Source organism: Penicillium subrubescens, assembly GCF_028828155.1.
Source record: "Penicillium subrubescens strain IBT 31985 chromosome Unknown utg000005l_segment0_segment0, whole genome shotgun sequence".
In the NCBI taxonomy this organism is placed as follows: Eukaryota; Fungi; Ascomycota; class Eurotiomycetes; order Eurotiales; family Aspergillaceae; genus Penicillium; species Penicillium subrubescens.
The window spans coordinates 5,159,225-5,177,616 of record NW_026643155.1 but is presented as its reverse complement, the minus strand read 5'-3'; the positions used below and the strand labels follow the sequence as shown (position 1 = coordinate 5,177,616).

General features: G+C 48.6%; 7 protein-coding genes across 7 annotated transcripts; 2 read left to right on the top strand and 5 right to left on the bottom strand.

Moving 5' to 3' along the window:
• Nucleotides 1-64: 64 nt before the first annotated feature.
• On the bottom strand, nucleotides 65-2,149 carry N7473_008411 (rDNA-binding RNA polymerase I transcriptional factor; the record flags this gene model as incomplete). Its single annotated transcript, XM_057154351.1, has 1 exon — nucleotides 65-2,149. One exon carries the CDS (start codon nucleotides 2,147-2,149, stop codon nucleotides 65-67), a length of 2,085 nt encoding a protein of 694 aa, XP_057008689.1.
• Nucleotides 2,150-3,179: 1,030 nt separating this feature from the next.
• Nucleotides 3,180-3,944, bottom strand: N7473_008410 (uncharacterized protein; the record flags this gene model as incomplete). Its single annotated transcript, XM_057154350.1, has 1 exon — nucleotides 3,180-3,944. One exon carries the CDS (start codon nucleotides 3,942-3,944, stop codon nucleotides 3,180-3,182), a length of 765 nt encoding a protein of 254 aa, XP_057008688.1.
• A 1,607-nt stretch (nucleotides 3,945-5,551) lies between these two features.
• N7473_008409 (uncharacterized protein) lies at nucleotides 5,552-5,797 on the top strand (the record flags this gene model as incomplete). Its single annotated transcript, XM_057154349.1, has 1 exon — nucleotides 5,552-5,797. One exon carries the CDS (start codon nucleotides 5,552-5,554, stop codon nucleotides 5,795-5,797), a length of 246 nt encoding a protein of 81 aa, XP_057008687.1.
• Nucleotides 5,798-6,759: 962 nt separating this feature from the next.
• Nucleotides 6,760-7,842, bottom strand: N7473_008408 (Zn(II)2Cys6 transcription factor domain-containing protein; the record flags this gene model as incomplete). Its single annotated transcript, XM_057154348.1, has 5 exons — nucleotides 6,760-7,423; nucleotides 7,477-7,539; nucleotides 7,609-7,622; nucleotides 7,679-7,734; nucleotides 7,800-7,842. 5 exons carry the CDS (start codon nucleotides 7,840-7,842, stop codon nucleotides 6,760-6,762), a joined length of 840 nt encoding a protein of 279 aa, XP_057008686.1.
• A 1,976-nt stretch (nucleotides 7,843-9,818) lies between these two features.
• Nucleotides 9,819-11,801, bottom strand: N7473_008407 (CeGAL family transcription factor; the record flags this gene model as incomplete). Its single annotated transcript, XM_057154347.1, has 1 exon — nucleotides 9,819-11,801. The coding sequence occupies one exon, from the start codon at nucleotides 11,799-11,801 to the stop codon at nucleotides 9,819-9,821; it is 1,983 nt and encodes a 660-aa protein (XP_057008685.1).
• A 941-nt stretch (nucleotides 11,802-12,742) lies between these two features.
• On the top strand, nucleotides 12,743-13,953 carry N7473_008406 (putative tartrate dehydrogenase; the record flags this gene model as incomplete). Its single annotated transcript, XM_057154346.1, has 3 exons — nucleotides 12,743-13,001; nucleotides 13,055-13,545; nucleotides 13,606-13,953. The coding sequence occupies 3 exons, from the start codon at nucleotides 12,743-12,745 to the stop codon at nucleotides 13,951-13,953; spliced, it is 1,098 nt and encodes a 365-aa protein (XP_057008684.1).
• Nucleotides 13,954-15,303: 1,350 nt separating this feature from the next.
• N7473_008405 (ankyrin) lies at nucleotides 15,304-17,999 on the bottom strand (the record flags this gene model as incomplete). Its single annotated transcript, XM_057154345.1, has 6 exons — nucleotides 15,304-15,405; nucleotides 15,461-15,577; nucleotides 15,737-15,796; nucleotides 15,856-16,131; nucleotides 16,178-16,529; nucleotides 16,597-17,999. 6 exons carry the CDS (start codon nucleotides 17,997-17,999, stop codon nucleotides 15,304-15,306), a joined length of 2,310 nt encoding a protein of 769 aa, XP_057008683.1.
• Nucleotides 18,000-18,392: the final 393 nt, after the last annotated feature.

Here is an 18,392-nt window from a genome sequence, read left to right as displayed (position 1 = left end):
TGGCTTTCAGTGGCAGAAAAGATGTCAATGTAGAGATGTGCGAGGGAAAGCGGAAACAAACGCGTTATTCCTCGTCAGTAGCTGTGCCGTCTTCATCTTCGTCGCCGTCCTCGGCACCACTATCCGAGTCCTCGTCGTCCTGGTCAAGACCAGGAATGCCGCGCCACTCGACGTAGTCACCCTCTAGCCATCGACGACTGCGTGGGAGCTGGTATGGGTCGAAGGGGAAGTAGGCGTCGAGCTGATAGCCGAGATGATCACCAGCGCGAATCTCACGCTCCATCTGGACAAGTCCAGAGGAGGCAATGCTTCGGAAGGCACTGATACGGAGACGCTTGTTCTTCTCAATGAGGGGGTAGACGTAGAGCAGCTGGAAGTGGTGTGCAATACGGGCGAATTCGTTGACGATACCCGAGGAGCAAATCTTGAGCGGGTTCAGGCGCGAGTAGATCACCTTGCTCAGTGTGTCCTTGACATTGGGCGGGAAGGCAATTTGGCTCGGCTCCAGCTCGTCCACTTGCTGGGGGCTGTCACCCTCAATTGAAGCGGTGGTCAGATCGCGCCAGCGGAAGCAGAAGATGTACAGCACGGCCTGGGCGGTGGCGTAGAACGAGCCGTAACGGCGGAGATCGGGGCCGCGGCACGCAGCGTCATACTTGTCATGCATTTCGACCAATTGCGCGCTCATCTCGTTGAAAGTTTTCCGAACCAGGCTGCTGGGGATGTGAGCTCCTCGGGCGATGAAACTGGCCAGGTATGCGGCAGCGGACTGGCGAATGATACCCGGCTGAACTTTGCCAAAGATCAGGTCTGAGAAGCACGAGGTCATCTTGCTGAGGAGATCCGGGTGTAATTGAGAGAAGTGGAAGAGAAGGAATTGCGAGTGGCGGGACTTGTATGTGGGGAGAATGATGCTTTGGAAGTGGCTGATAATAAGGTCCAGACTGTTGCGCTGGTCGTCGAGTGTGCCCGTGGTGAAGGAAGAATTGTAGAACTCGAAAAGGATATCGATCATGCCATCCACCTTGTGAATATTGTCCTTGATCTCGGCGACCCGTCGGTCTTCATCGGCCTCATCTTCGCTCAAGATGGACGCGTCGTCATCGTCGTCGTCGTCGACCTCTTCGTCGGGGTCGTTGGAAACGCCATGAAGGAGGTTCTCTCCAAGCTCATCCTCGAAATCTTCCAAATCGACCTGGATTTGAACATCGATCTTGACCAGTTTTTCGGTGATGAGGGCGAGGATATCGGACTGAAGCTCGGGAGCATAGCTGATGATCTGGATGAGGTTGCGGGTGTAGGCGATATAAGACTTGGCAGGGTCCGCTTCGTAGGGGAATGTGTGAGATAGGACTGGAGAGAGAGTTCCACTGCCAGACGGGATCAGTCGGACAATATGACGCAGGGCCATGTGGACACGAGCGTAGATTTCGGACACAGGGACCACAGCGTATCCAGGCAGGCTACCAGTGCCGCGAGCAACGCCAGCGAGTTTGCTGACGAGCATCTTGAAAATAACACCGAGATAGGTACCTTGAGCGGCCGCGAGATTTCCCAAGAACCGGATGAAAAGCTTTACATAGGGCTCATCCCGACCAAGCCACTCGCTCTCGAGGACAGCGTGGACAAGGCTGCTGCAGCCGCGATCCAGGGAGGCGATGTGAGAAAGAAGACCCAACAGATGATTCTTCAAGGTTGGATGTGTGGGAAGGTCGTATGAGTAGAGGGTATCGCCAGCCTTCTTCGGATCGGCAGTGAAGATCTCCTTGATCTGGTCGTATGCCTCGCTCTCCCCGGACGAAACATGGCGATGGATTGCCCGACGGATTTCCTCCCGAACCATCGCCACACTCATCCCAGTTTGAGTTGCCGGATCATTTTGATTCCAGGAATGGGTTTGGATGTTTTCATTGAACGTGACGCGGGCACGCTTCTTCGCGGGAGGGGCGGCGTCATCGAAGGTATCCGACACGGAGGAGACCGGGGAGAGACTGCGGTCGAGGTCCGCCATTTTGCGTTTCGTGCCGGCGGACTTGGAGGTTTTGAGAATGGATACGGGGGACGAGGATGGGAGCATCTTTGATGATGGCTTCAAGGAGGGGGTGGCTGTGAGCGCCGGGGGTTGAGGGATAGTGGCGACGGAGACCATGGCCAAAGGGTTTGAGGGCAGAGAAAATGTGTTGAATCAACTCTAAAAAGGTCACAGGCGATGTGACATTTGACGATCTGTACCTCCGGAAGACCTCAGAGGGACAGCTCGATGTGTTGACAGTGGTGGAGCTAGAAGGCAACCCAGCACACGACCGTCTGGATAGTCAAATTTGGTGACTGTGCTACAGATTGAAAAGGTGAGACCGCAGGTATTTGTCTACACCCATGAAAGGCATTCACTCGGTCGGGACAATCGATGAATAGGATGCAGGCAGCGGTGTGTCGAGGTTCGAGATTAATTGAGATGATGCCTTGAGCGAAAAAATTTCCCTTGCGTACCTGTGGGGCTGCGGAGAACCCGTGACTGAGCAGGACTGAGCGGTGAATGAGGCACTAAACCATTTAGGGTAATATTAGATTATGTCATCGTGTCCTCTTCGCGTTCTGCCGGGTCTCTTCTTCTAGTCGCGTCCTGCTGCCTGGGGCACACCCGGTTGATCACTTTACGATTTCACGTTTCAGCTTACCAGTACGATGTAGAATACGAAGCTTTCCGAGGAAGAAATTAAGGGCAGCCTTTACCATACATTGATCACCACTGAGAATTGATAAAATAGAAAGGTCCAAGTGAAAGTATCAATGATAATTCTAGCGTGGATAAGTGTCATACATGCTTATATCAGAGCTGGAACATTCAATCCAGGCAGATCCAAACAATTTATAAATGGCATGAACTGGCGATCAGAACCGTCCAGTGTGTGAGAGAAGAACAACGTGGAAATCAGAACCGCACACAGGAACTGCAGAGCTCCTCCCATGGTATAGTGCAAAGCAGGGGGAATAATCGAAGAGTCGTCAATGAAGGTATAAGAGTTAGTCGTGGCGGGCTTTGCGAGAGAAAATCCAGTTCCTACGCAAAGTCGGCGTATAAGATAGTCGTCGAGCAGATTACCCCGGATCAACCGGGCGGAGTAATGCCCACCCTCAAATAAAAAAAAGCGTGGGTGGGTGTGATGAAATCGATGCGCTCACAGCCAGGGGCCCATGCTGATAGGTCCTAGTCTGTCGTCAAAGATGCTTCCATAGAGATCCTCAATTTCGGTGAGGTAATCGTCAACAGTGAACTTCTTCAATCCCTTGCGAACCAGTACCATCTCTTCTTCGTCCATCATGTGTGTGGCACCGAACTCTTCCGCCACCTCATTGACCTGCTCCAGCTCCTTGCTAAACGGATGTGTCTCGGGGAGGAAAACGTCCTGAGAGGCACGAATGATAGGATTGCTGCGCGGAGCTGCCAATGGAGGTGGCGACATCCGGTGCTGGGAGCGCTTCCGGGCCAGCTCTTGATGCGATCGCTTGGTGTGCGACAGCGCCCGCTGGGGGACCATCGGGGCCTCGTTGGATGACGAGGAGGTGGTGGAAGAGCGCGGGTGGCTAGTCATGGTTACCGACCGCTTGGGGAAGTACGACGCAGGGTTCGCATCCACGGGGTGTGACTCGTGGGGCGACACATCCGGGGTGGTGATGGAGGACGAATAACTATGCGGAGAGATCGCATCAAAATCGTCCCCCGAACGCAATGATGAGGCGGAGGAGGAGTTGGAGGAGTGAATGTCGGGTGCGTTGTAGGCGAGCATGTTGGTGGTTGATATCAGCTGCACCGGGCCCGAGATGTTGCTTCGTTTGATGGAGCCCGAGTTAAATCGCACATGGCCTTCGCCGCGATACGGCATGGGCGCCGACACCTCCGGCCGCTTGTTGCGCTTGGTAAAGGCGCGGGTGAGAGTCGACATGATGGGTTAGGTAGATTGTTTTCGTCACACAATACGTAGTCGGGGTTTGCTCGCCGGTGTTTGGCGTTGTTTGTTGATTTTGGACAGTTCTCCGGAAACTGTCTATTTATTTTTAGGATTCAGTAGTCCTATCTTCTCTTTGCGATCTAATCCGACGTTTTATCTCGCGTGGAGAGACGATCGCGGATGCGGAGATAGCGAGGAATGGAGATCACTGCCCGGAATGTCCGGTATCAGATGTGTCGTTGGTGTGAATTTTAATCGAACGGTCGAGTTCGCACTGTGTCTGGCACAGATTCAGAATGAATGTCGAGGATCTCGTCGATGATTTTTGCGCAGCAAAATGGACGATGAAAAATTGGGCCTCTTGTGGAGGTTGGGAGTCCAGGGCTATAGGGAAGGAATGGGGGCGAACAACCAGGACGCACTCCCAGGAAGGTATAAAGTCGAAAGTCGACAGAAAAAAAGGAGCCCAGGATCACGGATCGTTGTAACCAGGACTCTATAGAAGAGAATTGAAGGGAAAGGAAGGGCAAGAATGAAGGACCCCAAAGAAATGAAGGACGGTGGTAAGAGGAGGAAGGAAAGAGAGGAAGGGGGAGGGATGAGTAGTGAGTGAGTCTTTCCCGTAAGGGTGTAAGGGTTACGGGTGTGCAGTCTGGACTTCTGCTGAACCGTGGAGAGGCACTGGCGCTTAACCTGCGAGGAAACACGCCGTTGGGCCCCGTTGCTTCGATTCCCCACTCGGTTTCCCTCCGTCTGCCCAGTGACATCCACGGTCCTGCACCCGGGACAGCGAAAGTGAAAAAAACAGAAAACTCTTTCACCCAAGGTTCGCTTCAGGGACTGTTAGTCCTTCCAGTCACAGAGGTTCGTTTCAGCGCCCAGGGCCCAATGTTCTGTGGGACCTATCGCCACAGTTCATCCAGAATTTTCTATGTACTCGCTATCCCCCAGCACCAATTTTTAAGTCGATGATCAAATTTGCCATCCTCATGGCCAGACTCCGATGATAGAGCCCGGACCACGGTGACACGGTCATCCTGTCCGTGCCTAGGGCAGGAGGGGGAATATCCCGGACGAGGCGCAAAGGTTGCCCTCCCTGGGTATGGAGGACGGACGAGGGATGATCTCCTTCGCCCGATCCCAGTCATATGCTCTGATACCCAATCCAGAGAGACTCGACGTGTCCTTGATGTATCATCCTACAGGACACTTCAGTCTAAACGGTGCATCGCATACATACTATTGTCAGGAGGGAGGACCTGGTGAACAGCATGCCCCACGTGAACTTCGATCGCAACAAAGAAGCCCCCCATCCGACAGAGTGGCGTCGCACTCTGTCGCTGCTCCGCAATTAGAATTTCAATGAAACAACCGGGCTTCGACTGCCCCCGCCCTCGATACACTCCAGTCTCCAAGACTCCAAGCCCTCCAGCCTCCAGGAGTTTAGCAAAAGGCTACACCAGCCCTGGCACGGAGCGCGTTTCACCACAAAACCCGCGAGTCCGCGACCATCCTGTCCCTTGCTAAATGCAGTCCGTGTCCCGGTGACTGCACCGATCGACAGGGCCAGAGACGGCTGGCATGATATTTTCTCACCAATCATGATCCCCTCCGACGTGGCCGATGCTGCGGGTGTGATCCTGGTGCGACCGGCGCTTGGAGGCCTGCAGGGACACCACCAGCTGATTTGCTGTCGCTGGTCACTGGCAATTTGGCTCGACTTCCTCAGCCTGTCAGGCCTCGTCGCTCATGGGCTTGGTCCCATCTTGGTTGTATCGGAGTGGGCCATGCTTCACAATCTTAATGGGTTGTGGGAGGGGCAGCCTCCACCGATAACACGAGGATAGGCTGCGAGTGGGGCGCCAGATCGAACACCCTCCAGGTGGCATGGAAGAGTCGTACGGAAAGTAGGATACTGATAACATCATCGTCATCATCATCATCGTTATTGAGTTCCTGTCCAGCTCACCATTGTCACCCTTCATGCTCGATGACCGTACCGATGTTGGGTGACACGACCTGCGATCATTTCGGTTCTCCTTCTTTACCCCTGCGCTGCTGAAAATGGGCTAATCACGTGATTGTCGCAGTTTTGGTCTAGTCCGTCACACATAAAGTGCTGCTCCATCAAGTACACTAGATCTTTGATATCTAGACTGGAGAAACGGTTTGATAATGCAAATATGTTTGCTTTAATTTTCCCTTATATGAAATATCTTTCTAAATGTCTTTTGAACTGTCTTTATCGATAGCTGTGAGTGGTACCTATCTAGCCGCGCAAACATCTTCTGCTGGGCAGTGGTTTGAGTCGACCATGTCAAGTGGAAGTTGCATGATGTATAAACTCTTGGTTGGATTTTTGAAGACGAAGGGAAAGAGTAAAGATCAGGGAAAGCGAATCTGGAAGGCGCACGGCAAGATAAGACTACGTGATATCTACATCATCTCCATATTCTCGAGGCTTAGTTCAGCACCTGTTAGACCTATACTCATCAGCTTTTTCTAGTGTAAGCAATAAATATCTTATTAATTTAGGATAAGAGATATAGAATAAGAGCTCAGAGCGAAGTGAGAGATAGTCAGGGCTATGAGGAATACTTCAGACGTGATATAATAAAGGAAGGCGCAAAAATAGTATGAGAAAAGAATATTGAGGTTATTTCCTCTAAGTTCACTTTACTTACCTTTGACTTCCTATAATAAATCTTTTCAGTGTATATTCATTTTCGGATCTAGTAGAAAATAGGTGGCACCATCGGACGAAATTATTTGAAGGGTATATGGTCAAAGATTTTTTGAAGATTGATCATCAAAAATATATGCTAGGTCTGTTTTTTGACAGCTCTTCTGCTCTTGTCGCTGGTGCGCTCTCGCCTGGTCTTGCTGGTCCTACTGCTCCGCTTTCACTCGAAATGGCGACGTTGGTATACTCCTGTACCCCTCCAGCCGGCGACGCCACCCCGTCGGACCCCCCAGTGGCTTGACCTCGCGAATAGAGAGGCGAGGATACCATCCCCGGTGGGCGGAGATGGGTCTCATATGGGCTTCCCATGGAGATATTCTCTTGAGAGGGCCATGCATATGAAGTCGATGCCTCCCTAGCATCTATATTCACACCAGGACTATGGATGCTACCGTGACTTGGGTGGAGGTGGTTCGGTAACTGTGGGATTACAAACCCGCCCTCCGATAGCTCTGTGAAATGTGCATTCGGGGTTTGCGGTGGCTCCACGGTGAACTGATGGGACATGCCCGCGAGCCAGTGGTCCATATCCGACCATCCTCGGAGTGGTAGCTGGTTCCATTCGTCCATGCGTGCAGCTTTTTGTTTGTTTACCGACCCCGGTTTTGCAGATGCGTGCACCATGGTCGTTGGTCGCATCGCGCGTAAGGTAACCAGAGCACTATAGAGCGCAGTCTCGGTCTCGGACAGTCTCTGTTCTAGTTGGTTCAAGTATCCGAGAGGTAGGCCCCTACGAATATTAGTCTCCCTTTCAGATCTCATCTCGCTCAACTTCAAATTTACCTTTTGCCACTTTCAGGGTATATGCATTTTGATGGCTCACTTGAGCACTGCGCACAGGAGGGGCTATCAAACGGGTTAGGTCAATGTTGCCTCTAAACATACTTACCCACGATATATTCAGGTAGCTCGTACAGTTTCCGGTCACACTATACCAGAGGTCAGCACTGGATTGATACCCCAGACGAACCCTAAGTAAACCAACCTTGCATTTTCGCTGTCTACATGGCTCACATGAAATTGAGCTCAAGCTTTCGCTGTCTGTAGTATACCACGCATCAGCAAATCCACACATGATTCCCCTAGAGGCGGGGCCTCTTGGTTACCGGGAATGATGGCATCAGATGCGCGAATTCGCTTGGACCGCATTGCTCCGATATCGCCGGGTCGAGTTGCGGGGAATCAGATAGACAAATATAAAGTTGTTTCGAGATGTAATCAATTTGATACAACCCGATCGTCTTCTTTGCCCATGGTCGATTTAAGGTGAGGGATTAGCATGGCAGATTGTTGCCGGACAAAGAAACCTCCGGAGTGTTGGGAGGAATTGCTAAAACGACGATACAAGATTGCTAATCATAACCCATTTAGGGTTTAGCGTAGTAACTGTATTACAGTCTTCTTGTATAGGATATCCTTATATTTGTTCAAAAGTCCGAGTCTAGAAACCAGAGAAACGGACCAACTACACAGGCTTCAATCACTCTTTTTTGAGAGGTCTTTCTAAATGTCTTTCGTATCATCTTTCTTGATAGCACAGATATCCTTTCTGTGGTGACTACTCAGGTGCTTTTGAGAATTTGTTGGGGTTTCAAACTTATGTGGAGCCCCAGTGTACAGTGGCACCGCAAAAGTTTCCGACTACCCACCTGAAATCACCCAATACCCAACTTTCTGAGGATAAAACACAATGCGTGATCCAAAGATCCCCGAAGCAGACATCGAAAGAGGCATATCTCACGTGCAGCCTTTCATAACTCGACACCTCAATACGCAATCATCTATGTCAATCAAACGCCCCTTCATTCTCGGCCTAGCAGGCCTCCCAAGGAAGCGGCAAATCTAACTGGACAGACGCACTATTAACAGCCCTCCAACAAAAACTCAACTACAACACTATCAACATCTCTCTCGACGATTCAAATCTCGACCATAACGAACTTGTCAACGTTCGCACAAACAATCTATCGAGTAAACTCCTTCAAGCAAGAGGACAACCGGGCACGCGCGATATAGATCTTTCGCTTGCCTTTTCCGAAAGTTTGGTGGATTCTTCGAAGGATACTCTGATTCCGTCATTTAATAAGAGTCTATTCAATGGGGAAGGTGGTAGAGCACCCCAGGAGCCCTGGCGACGTGTTTCTGCCGGGACGAGTATTGATGTTGTCGTGTTTGAGGGTCGGTGTGTCGGGTTTCAGCCATTGAGAGACGATTGGCATCAAAGATACATGGAGTAAGACATTGCAGACACAGGCGAGGTCAAAACATCCTACTCGGACTTTGAAGGACCATGCGATTGAGAATTTGTTGGAGGTGAACAATAACCTTGCACGATACTGCGAAATTTTCATGGGGCCGCAGCACTTTGACTACCCGATTCATCTTGATACGGGTGATTCAAGCAATGTTTATGAGTGGCGTATCCAACAGGAACAGGCTCTTTGGCGGATGAAGAATCAAGGTATGACTGATGATGAAATTGCGAAGTTTGTCTAGGGTTACATGCCTGCGTATGAGCTGTATCTTGATCAATTGCGAGACGGCTTCTTCGGGAGTTGCGAAGAGAAGGAGAAGGGGCAATTGAGTGCGATACTAGATAAGGAAAGGATCGTTGTGGAAATGGCAGGTATCTCATTGTGAGGTTCGGTTTGGGATATCAGTTGTTAGAGTACCCGCATGTCACGTCACTGTTAGATAAGGGCTGAGGCTAATCGCACGCCAAATTGACATAGTGGAGAACAGGTAGACTGTATCCTTGATATCTAGACTAGGAAAACCGTTTTGCAATGTAAATATATATGCTTTAACTTTCCCTTTTATGAAAGATCTTTCTAAATGTCTTTTGAGCTGTCTTTTGAACAGTCTTTTGAACAGTCTTTTGAACAGTCTTTTGAACAGTCTTTTGAACAGTCTTTTGAACAGTCTTTTGAACAGTCTTTTGAACAGTCTTTTGAACAGTCTTTTGAATAGCTTCGGGAAAGGACTTAGTAGGCATTATGAGAATATATAGCTACTCGGTGAACCTGTTATCCACCATATCCGAAAATGTATTAGTTTGTCGCGCGAAAGCACAAGTTGGCGTACGATTAGCCTCAGCCTAGGAAATTGTACAATTTTGGGATATATTACAGAAAGTCTCCATGAATCATCCATGGACCATCAGCTACACTCCATAAATCATTCATGGGAAGTGAGGACGGATCTGAAAATGGAAATGGGTCTTGGCCTGCAATCCCTGGGTAGAAGGGTGCAGCACTGTTGTTGACCAAATTGCCAAAGATAAGCCCGGCCGAGTTTTGCGCATTCAAAAACTGGTCACCGTGTGTGATTTCATTGATATCGTTTGCCGGATTCTTGGGCGTCGAAAAGATGGCGGAATCTTGATTAATGAGTTCGTTTTCCCCACTTGAAGTATTGCTCTCCAGAGAGGTCTGATTGGCATTTGCACCTCTCTCGGAACTCGCAGGCTCGGCAGGATTTCCCTTTGGATATCTCCCAGGCATTTTTGTTGACAGAGCAGACTCCATGCTTTTGATTGCCTCGATGCATGTCTCTGGCCAGCTATTTCCACGCAAGGAAAGATTCTCCAACACCTGGACAGCCATTTTCGCATATTTCAATGCTGTGGCGACAGGCAATTCTCCCTCCCACGAGGCGTACATCAAGACCAGGCAGGCCATCCATGTCGTCCAGGTGAAGGATGGCCAGGTGAGTGGTGCATAGGATTCAGAAGACATGTATCTCTTCAATGCAGCCAATGACGATCGAGAGGAAGCAATACATGTTTGCAAAGCATGTTTATATTCAGGATTAGTCCTCTCCGCAGCAAGTAGTGGCCGATTCATTGCAATAATTGCGTCATGTCTGAGGATTATCAGCAATAACCGATGATAGGGAGTGAGCGTGGCGCTTGCTTCTGATTCAGGGCCTGCAGAGTCTTCGATCGGATTGACATCGTCGTAGACTTCATTCCACCACTGAGAGAGTTCGCCATTAACATGCGACGCCTCCCGCGCACCGGCATGACTATGCAAGATAGACTTGTTTCGAAGCTCCAGTATCAACCCCCGGATTCTGGCAAACTTTGCAAGATGACAAAGCAACCGTAGGCGCTGATCATTGGGTGTTGAAGGATTTTGAGTGACATGCCTCTCGGCGTCTGGATAACACACGTCGATGTCATCGTCTCGTATACCAAGAGGAATCCCAAGGGCTTGAGAGAGATACCGTTCCAGTGAATAGATGGACCAGAAAAGACGCCTGCGTATACCGATCTCTTCATTACTAAAACAAGAAAATCGACCAGGGCAGCGATGCAAGCCTAGATGGAATGCCGTGCGAGTGATGACACCTCCAACCCGAGAGGCGGCATTCAAACGGAGAAGCGAAGTGAGAGCCAATTGGGCCGTGAAGGCCGCCTGAAGCAGCGGTAGCGTTGTGGGCTCTGCAAGTAAGCTTTGTATTTCTTGCATGACATGCTGCACGCTTTGAAACACGAGTATTGCAGGGATTTGGCGTTTCTCCGAGCCGGAAGTCTTCGCTTGGCGCTCATCTCCAATAGATATCGAGATCAAGGAACGGATCACAATCATATCTAAGCGGCTAACAGACTCTGGCCCTTGACGAGCAAGTCTTTCCATAGCTTGCAACACGGTCGGCGCATGAAGACAGGGGAAACATGGATGCCAATTCTCAAAATATCGACGTGTCCAGTTGACAAGGTCCTCGAAACTGAACACAGCATTTCGAGCAAAGCTCAATTCCTCCGGTAACCAGAATGCGTCATGAGCACGTTCACTCCCGCGCTGTAACCGGTCATCTTCTCCCGGAACTGAGCTCTTATCCCGGGCTCGATTTTGCTGCAAGTCTGCCGACCGGCGAGCAAAGGCGTTGTAGACATGCCGAATGAAATGAATCCCACTGGAGCTGCCAAGGAAACTAGCAGAGCCTTCATTCTGAGGCTCCCTCATGAACCCGACCTCACGGGGGGAGGGTCTTGAGGCGGCTGCTGTAGATGCTCGCCGGCGTCGCTTTGCCGACCGAGGTCCATATTGCCAGTCTGATTCATTTTCCTCGAGACGAGTACTGACTGAAGATGGAGATGCCATGGTGGCTCTGTAACATCACATTTTCTGAAACTTCCATTGAAGGTGATTGCGATACATTGAGTCACAACAATAGAAGGCTTCATGCGAAATCATCTCGATAGCGTTCATCACCATCAAGGAGGTGGTTCGTCTGGGGTTGTCACCGTTCCCACGTGACCCCCACTCGGGAATTGCTAATTCGACGATACAACTCTTATTCTGGTTTAGCGTAGTAATTGTATTACACTCTTCCATGTACAGTGGCACCGCAAAAGTCTCCGACCACCTTCTGCTTATATAACATTCTGCCGGACATAAACACTTCGAGATTTCCACCAGTATCCTTGAATTTTGGGAAAAGCTGTCGCTATCTCCAATTGCACGTCTCGTTTGAGAGGATTGAAGGGAAGAAATCGAATTCTCCAGTTTTGATATGTGTTTCTTTTGGTTCAAAACTTTCCAACAAAGGCGGTATATATCAGGCGGTAAAGAGGGTTGAACAATGTAGGGGTGAGGTTTTGGAGAGACGACAAGAAGCAGTCCGGTCTGGCAGCCACACAAGATCTTTGGATCAATCCATGAAAGTTCAAAATTTTAAAGCAACATTTCCTGTTCTTTTCTTATTCGAAATCTTAATCCTCGTACTATACTCCAATTCAACGCACCGAATACTCGATTCCTTCAATCGGACATGTCGTTCTCCTAGCGCCGGAGATAGAAAACCCCAATCCACACAGCAGAAAGTGCCGTCTGTGTTGGTCAAGTGGCCATTGGTTGAGAACATTTGCGATGAGGGGCCTCAATCTCCAATTCCCCCATCCAGGAACCAAATCAAGTCTGATTCGGTGTGTTGGAGAAAACAGCCTTAAAAACCCCCGCATATACTTAATCCTTACCCCTTCTTCGATCTGACTTTATCATTGTCAAACACAATACCGTTTTGTGTCAAACCTGCCTTCACTATGTCTCCTTCAGTTGTTTCCAACAAGACGTATAGCATTGCGTCCATCCCGGCCGACGGCATTGGTCCCGAGGTCATCGAGGCCGGTATCACCGCTTTGAACGCCCTTACCGATACCCTCAAGACTTTCAAGCTCGAGTTCAAGAACTATGACTGGAGCTCCGAGACCTACAAGAAGACTGGCAAATATATTCCCGATGGCGGTCTCGAGGAGTTGAAGAAGCATGATGCTATCTTCTTCGGTGCTGTTGGCGCTCCTGGTAAGTCCCCCGAAATCTCCAGATGTTAAATCCCCACTCACAATATTTACTAGACGTCCCCGATCATATTTCCCTCTGGGGTCTCCGTCTTGCAATTTGCCAGCCCTTCCAGCAGTACGCCAACGTGCGTCCCACTCGTGTCTTCCGCGGCACCGAGTCGCCTCTGCGCAAGTGCAAGGACGGCGACCTTGACTGGGTCATTATTCGCGAGAACAGCGAAGGCGAGTACGCCGGTCAGGGTGGTCGCTCTCACACCGGCAAGCCTTGGGAGGTTGCTACCGAGGTTTCTATCTTCTCTCGTCACGGTGTTGAGAGAATCATGCGTTTTGCCTTTGAGACTGCTCAGAAGCGTCCCCGTAAGCTTTTGACCGTGGTCACCAAGAGCAATGCTCAGCGTAACGGCATGGTTCTCTGGGATGAAGTTGCCAAGGCCGTTTCTGAGGACTTCCCTGAGGTCACTGTTGACAAGATGCTGGTCGATGCTATGACTACTCGCATGGTTCTGAAGCCCGAGACTCTGGACACTATTGTTGCCACCAACCTGGTAATTAAGTCTCGATGCTATCTGATATATTTGGTCCAATTTACTGACTCGCTATATTAGCACGCCGACATTCTGTCCGATCTGGCCGCAGCCCTGGCCGGCTCCATCGGTATTGCCCCTACTTCCAACCTCGACCCTACTCGCCAGTACCCCAGCATGTTCGAGCCTATCCACGGTTCCGCCTTCGACATTACTGGCATGGGTATCTCCAACCCTGTTGCTACTTTCTGGACTGCCGCTGAGATGCTCGCTTGGTTGGGCGAGGAGGAAGCTTCTAAGAAGCTGCTTGACTGCGTTGAGAATGTCTGCGAACAGGGTGTTCTGACCCGTGACCTCGGTGGCCAGGCTACGACCAAGGAGGTTACTGATGCTGTTGTTGCTGAGATCAAGAAACTTTCATCTAAATAGAGATTGTTGGTGCTTGGGACTTTGAGTTTGTGAGAATTTAGGATATGCATATATAACGTAATCTAGGTGACGGTAAAACTACCGCCTCGAAAAATGATCGGCTCCCGTAGCACAGAATGAGTTGGTCACCTCGCCGCCCTAAGTAGATTACGGAGTAAATATGAGCAGCTCCCTAGGCAACCTGATTACTCACCCTAATGCTTAGGCTGACCGGTATATTTAGTCTTATTTAGTCTTAATTTACCTCGCCGTTATATTATATGCACACAAGAAGAGTATGTATGCAGAAGAGAGGATTGAAGAGAGACTAGACACAAGAAGGCAGAATCGGCTTGTTAGACAAGAAACGTATGTCAAGTATGCCCGGAGCTTTCTTGTGTCATGAAGAGATGTCAAACTTGATTCAATTTAGTTAGAAAACACAGCAATATTTATATCACGAGGTACATGGCGGAATGATAAATACAACAGAGCAGGCATTCCCGAAATTCTTGGAGTGTTGAACTGTCTCCTGCCTAGATAGGTCACTCTACCGAGCGTTTTTCCTCTGCCTAGTCGGGCTTTCCTTTCTGAGATGCCGCTTGACTTTTCTTAAACCATGGATTTTAACTTCCGTGGTTCGCGTCGTCGATTCGCTGCTCCACGTGGTTCTACAGTATGCAACCTGTACGGCTTCATTGACATGTGAGAACACACTGAGCACTTTCGAACTTTGGTTATAGCTACTTAGCTTTATAGTTTGACTCAACTTTTTGGCCTATTCATATTCCACATTAATATCGGCTTCGGCTGTTGTCTTCTAAACCTTCTGTACGTCCCAAAAGTTTTCGAAATGAGTTTGACTCCGCACTTTTTGGACTTAATTCCGGAACAACAAATTTGAATGAAGCTAAATCTACTATAATCACGGCTCTATCAGGTGGGTACACGATAATGGTAATGACCAGCTCTTCTCAGGACGTAACTATCCCGTTAAGATACACCAAATCCCCGAGAACCTTATAAGTAGATCAAGTGATTTATAATATTATCCGCCCTGATTCTCTCCTTCCTACCAGTCCAAGGTTACCACTTCCTTCATTCTTGCCACATACAGCACAGCCTCCGTGTAACTCTATACGCCCACCAGTCATCAGACAGAGGGCTATGCTACAGGAAGCTCTATCCTTTAGACTATCTTATGATCATTTACGACAAAATGTAGTTTGGGTTATAGAATTGAAAGATCCAGTAGACCTAATCAATATACATCAAGATTTGACCTGTTTAGATACGCGGCTCGCGTTGTGATCAGGCCGCCCAAGACCAAATTTTGCGCAACCCTACTAGGCCGGAGCCAGTATGGTTAGGCTAGCTGAAATTAGGAGTAATCAAGCTTCCCATTGCACTTTTCTCTGTCGACGGCGTCCACATAAAATTTCGACCACATTCAATTCCCGTGGCCTGGCTTTCCTGAAAGACTATCAAAGTTAGCGAGACGAGCCATATTTACGGTGAATCAACCTACTGGGTCTGAGACCACCCAGAGCGCATATGTGAACATGAGTAGTCCAGCGCAAAAAAGCAAATACCATTTCCAGTCAGGATTGTTCTGTAAAGCATTGACATTCATTCCAAAAAGGCTCTGCTGAGGTCAGCGATTATTTGAAGCATGTGTATACGATTAGTAGGTATCAGCAGCATCATACCGCGGCAAACATTGATGGTAAATAAATAAACTACGCACGGGTGAACGAAGAGGCTAGTTAGCTAGAAGACACCCAAGTCTTATGAGGTTACTTACCGTGACTAGACCAATTCTTCTCATGAAGATAGTCTCTCCAACAGATATTTCAGCAAGCTCCTAATAAGTCTGAGTATGAGATACCTGTACAGTATCGACGGTTATCTTCCAGGACTCACCACCTGAACTGAGTCACGAATGTCTTGGATTTGCCTTTCTAAATGCTCATTGAGAAGTCTTCTCGCATTCTCTAGGGCGGCTGTCACTTCATTCGGGTCCTCAATATCTTCTTTCTCAAGAAGCTCTTGAGTCTTTGAATGACTTTCTTTGATCAACCGCAACGTCGACCCTAAATGTTGGCGGAGGGCTTGCCGGAGTATTGCAAAGAATTTTCGTTCCGTGGCAAAATATCTAACTAACTCACGACTTTGATCACGTCTTTGATAGTCCGTAGTCTTCTCATGTTAGTTTATATATGCTGTGAAAAACTTTTGAGCTTACATTTGTATTCAGGCGATCTTCTGCCGTGTTGAAAATCTGCATCCACCCATCTTCTATATCAGATATGAGATCTTTTACGAAAGCGTAACTTGATCCCGGAATCTGGCCTGAAGAAAGTGTGCTTTCGTAGCAAACAAAGCCGTTTCTCGATGTAGTCCATTGAATCCATCGAGTTGTACATTTGGGGTCTTCCATTTCCTCAAGCGACCTCCCTTGCTTTGTGAAGATGTCTGTTTCATTAGGAAACCTTATAAGCATCTTGCAAACGACCTCATCGTCGTGCAGTTTGACCTCATGAAATCCGTATTGGTTTCTGGATCGTGCGAATTCAACTTCCTGGCAGGCTTTCACACTGCGCAAAAATCTATAACCTTTAATACTTGAGGTGAATTTGAAGATGGAATGGAATTTCTGCTCACCTCATCTGGCTGCGTTTATCTCCTCTCACATGCTCTCGTATTGTTTCCGGTATAGTTTCCGGCGTGCGGAGGATGTGTAAAGTATTACCTTCCCTCACAACCTCAGTCAGCTGTAAAAACTTCCTCAGTCTTGATTTATCTTCCAGGTGGGGGTTTGAGTCTATGAATTCAAACCAGGCCTTTTTCGTGAGCTGCAGAGGCCGTGGTGAAGCGCCATTTTCAAGAAGAAATTGAACCATAGGCAGTGCTTTCAGCTTCCAGGAGCATCGAAGAACTTTGACAAGGTATGCTCTTGTCGGGTCTTCCTCTTCCTGTCTTCCAATTTCAATGTCTTCCGTCACCACTCCCTCCTCTTCCAGGTCACCAACCTCTCTCAGAGCCTGCAAATCGAGAAGACTCTCAAGACGCTCCACTGATTCTTTAGATTCATTTTTGCTTTTGTCGATAAATGAATCAAGCAGCGTTGAAAGGTCTTTCTCAGGACCTCTCAAAGCATTCCATTTCAATAATTTGACCATATCCTTGTCGCCATTGTCTATAGCGTGTAGCAAAGGAGATTTCCCTTTCACGCCGTTCTCATCAACATCTACCTTTGTCACGTCAATTCCATCGACGAGGGACAAAACGTGAACGAAACTGTAGTCCTTAAACTCCACGGCGCGGGATAACAAAGTCTGCCCATTAAACCTTTTGTTCAAGACCTCTTTACCAAAGTAGTGAGGAGGAAGTGGGCCCTGAGAAAGGAAAGACTCCTCTAAGTGCTCCGACACAAATCCACTCCAACTATGCCATTCTATTTCCCAGATAAGCCGTCCAACAAGCCAATTTTCTTTTTCTGCAATGGCAGAGACGTCATAATCATTTGTGGGGCGTTTACCGTCCCTTCTGGGCTGGTCTTTCCGGAATTGAAGCAGGTAAAATAGGGGGGTGTTTCCTTTCTTGTCTTTGTCGTCATAGAACAGATGAGTGTGGTCAGGTTGCTTAAATGAGCCAAGCAAATTACTTATAGCGGAACTGTTTCCAGCTTCTGCTGCCCAAGAAAGGGCGGTACGGCCCTCATTATCACAGGCTGTCAGTTTGTCGCCGAAGTGCTCCAATAGCTCAGCCCAAAAATCCCCCACAGCTTCTTCGTTGCCGAAGGCTCGATGTAGCTCTTTCGTCTGAGCAGCATAATGTAGACACGTTCTTCCTAACACATCTTCTAAATGGGGATGATGACTTCCTCCAGGGTTCGGTACACATTCCCCTATTCCAGAATACGGTGAGGCTTTTAGGATCTCGGCCTGAAGACGGTAACAAAAAGAATCGTCATGATTTGATCTGAATGCATCAGAGGAATTTGTCCGTTGTAGCATCTTGTCATCGTCTGAGCTCATCATCGACTCTGAAGTATGAACACTCATATCTTTGTGCACTGAAAGGCAGAAAAAAGAAAAAAAATTGGGGCAGGAGATAGAAAGTACAATATCAAAAATCCGGAGCAACAGTTAAACATGAAGTTTTCCGAAGAGTCGCCTCTGAGGGTATTTAGTATCTCGAAACATCGGGCAGTTCACCGCCTAATTTGTCTTTGACTCTCCTAATGCCATGCAGTGCCCTAAAATAGCGCGGCGCTTAGCAGCTTTTTTCGCTATTTTCGAATCAAGTCGTATATTAGTAATATTCTGTAAGACCCGCGATGGCTTGTCCATGGCTAGTGTGGGTCAACAAAATTCCTAAAATAAGTTTGAGAAGGTTGACTCTATCTTAGGTCCACAGTGTTAACAAAATAAGCGCCTTTTCGTATACGTATAGGG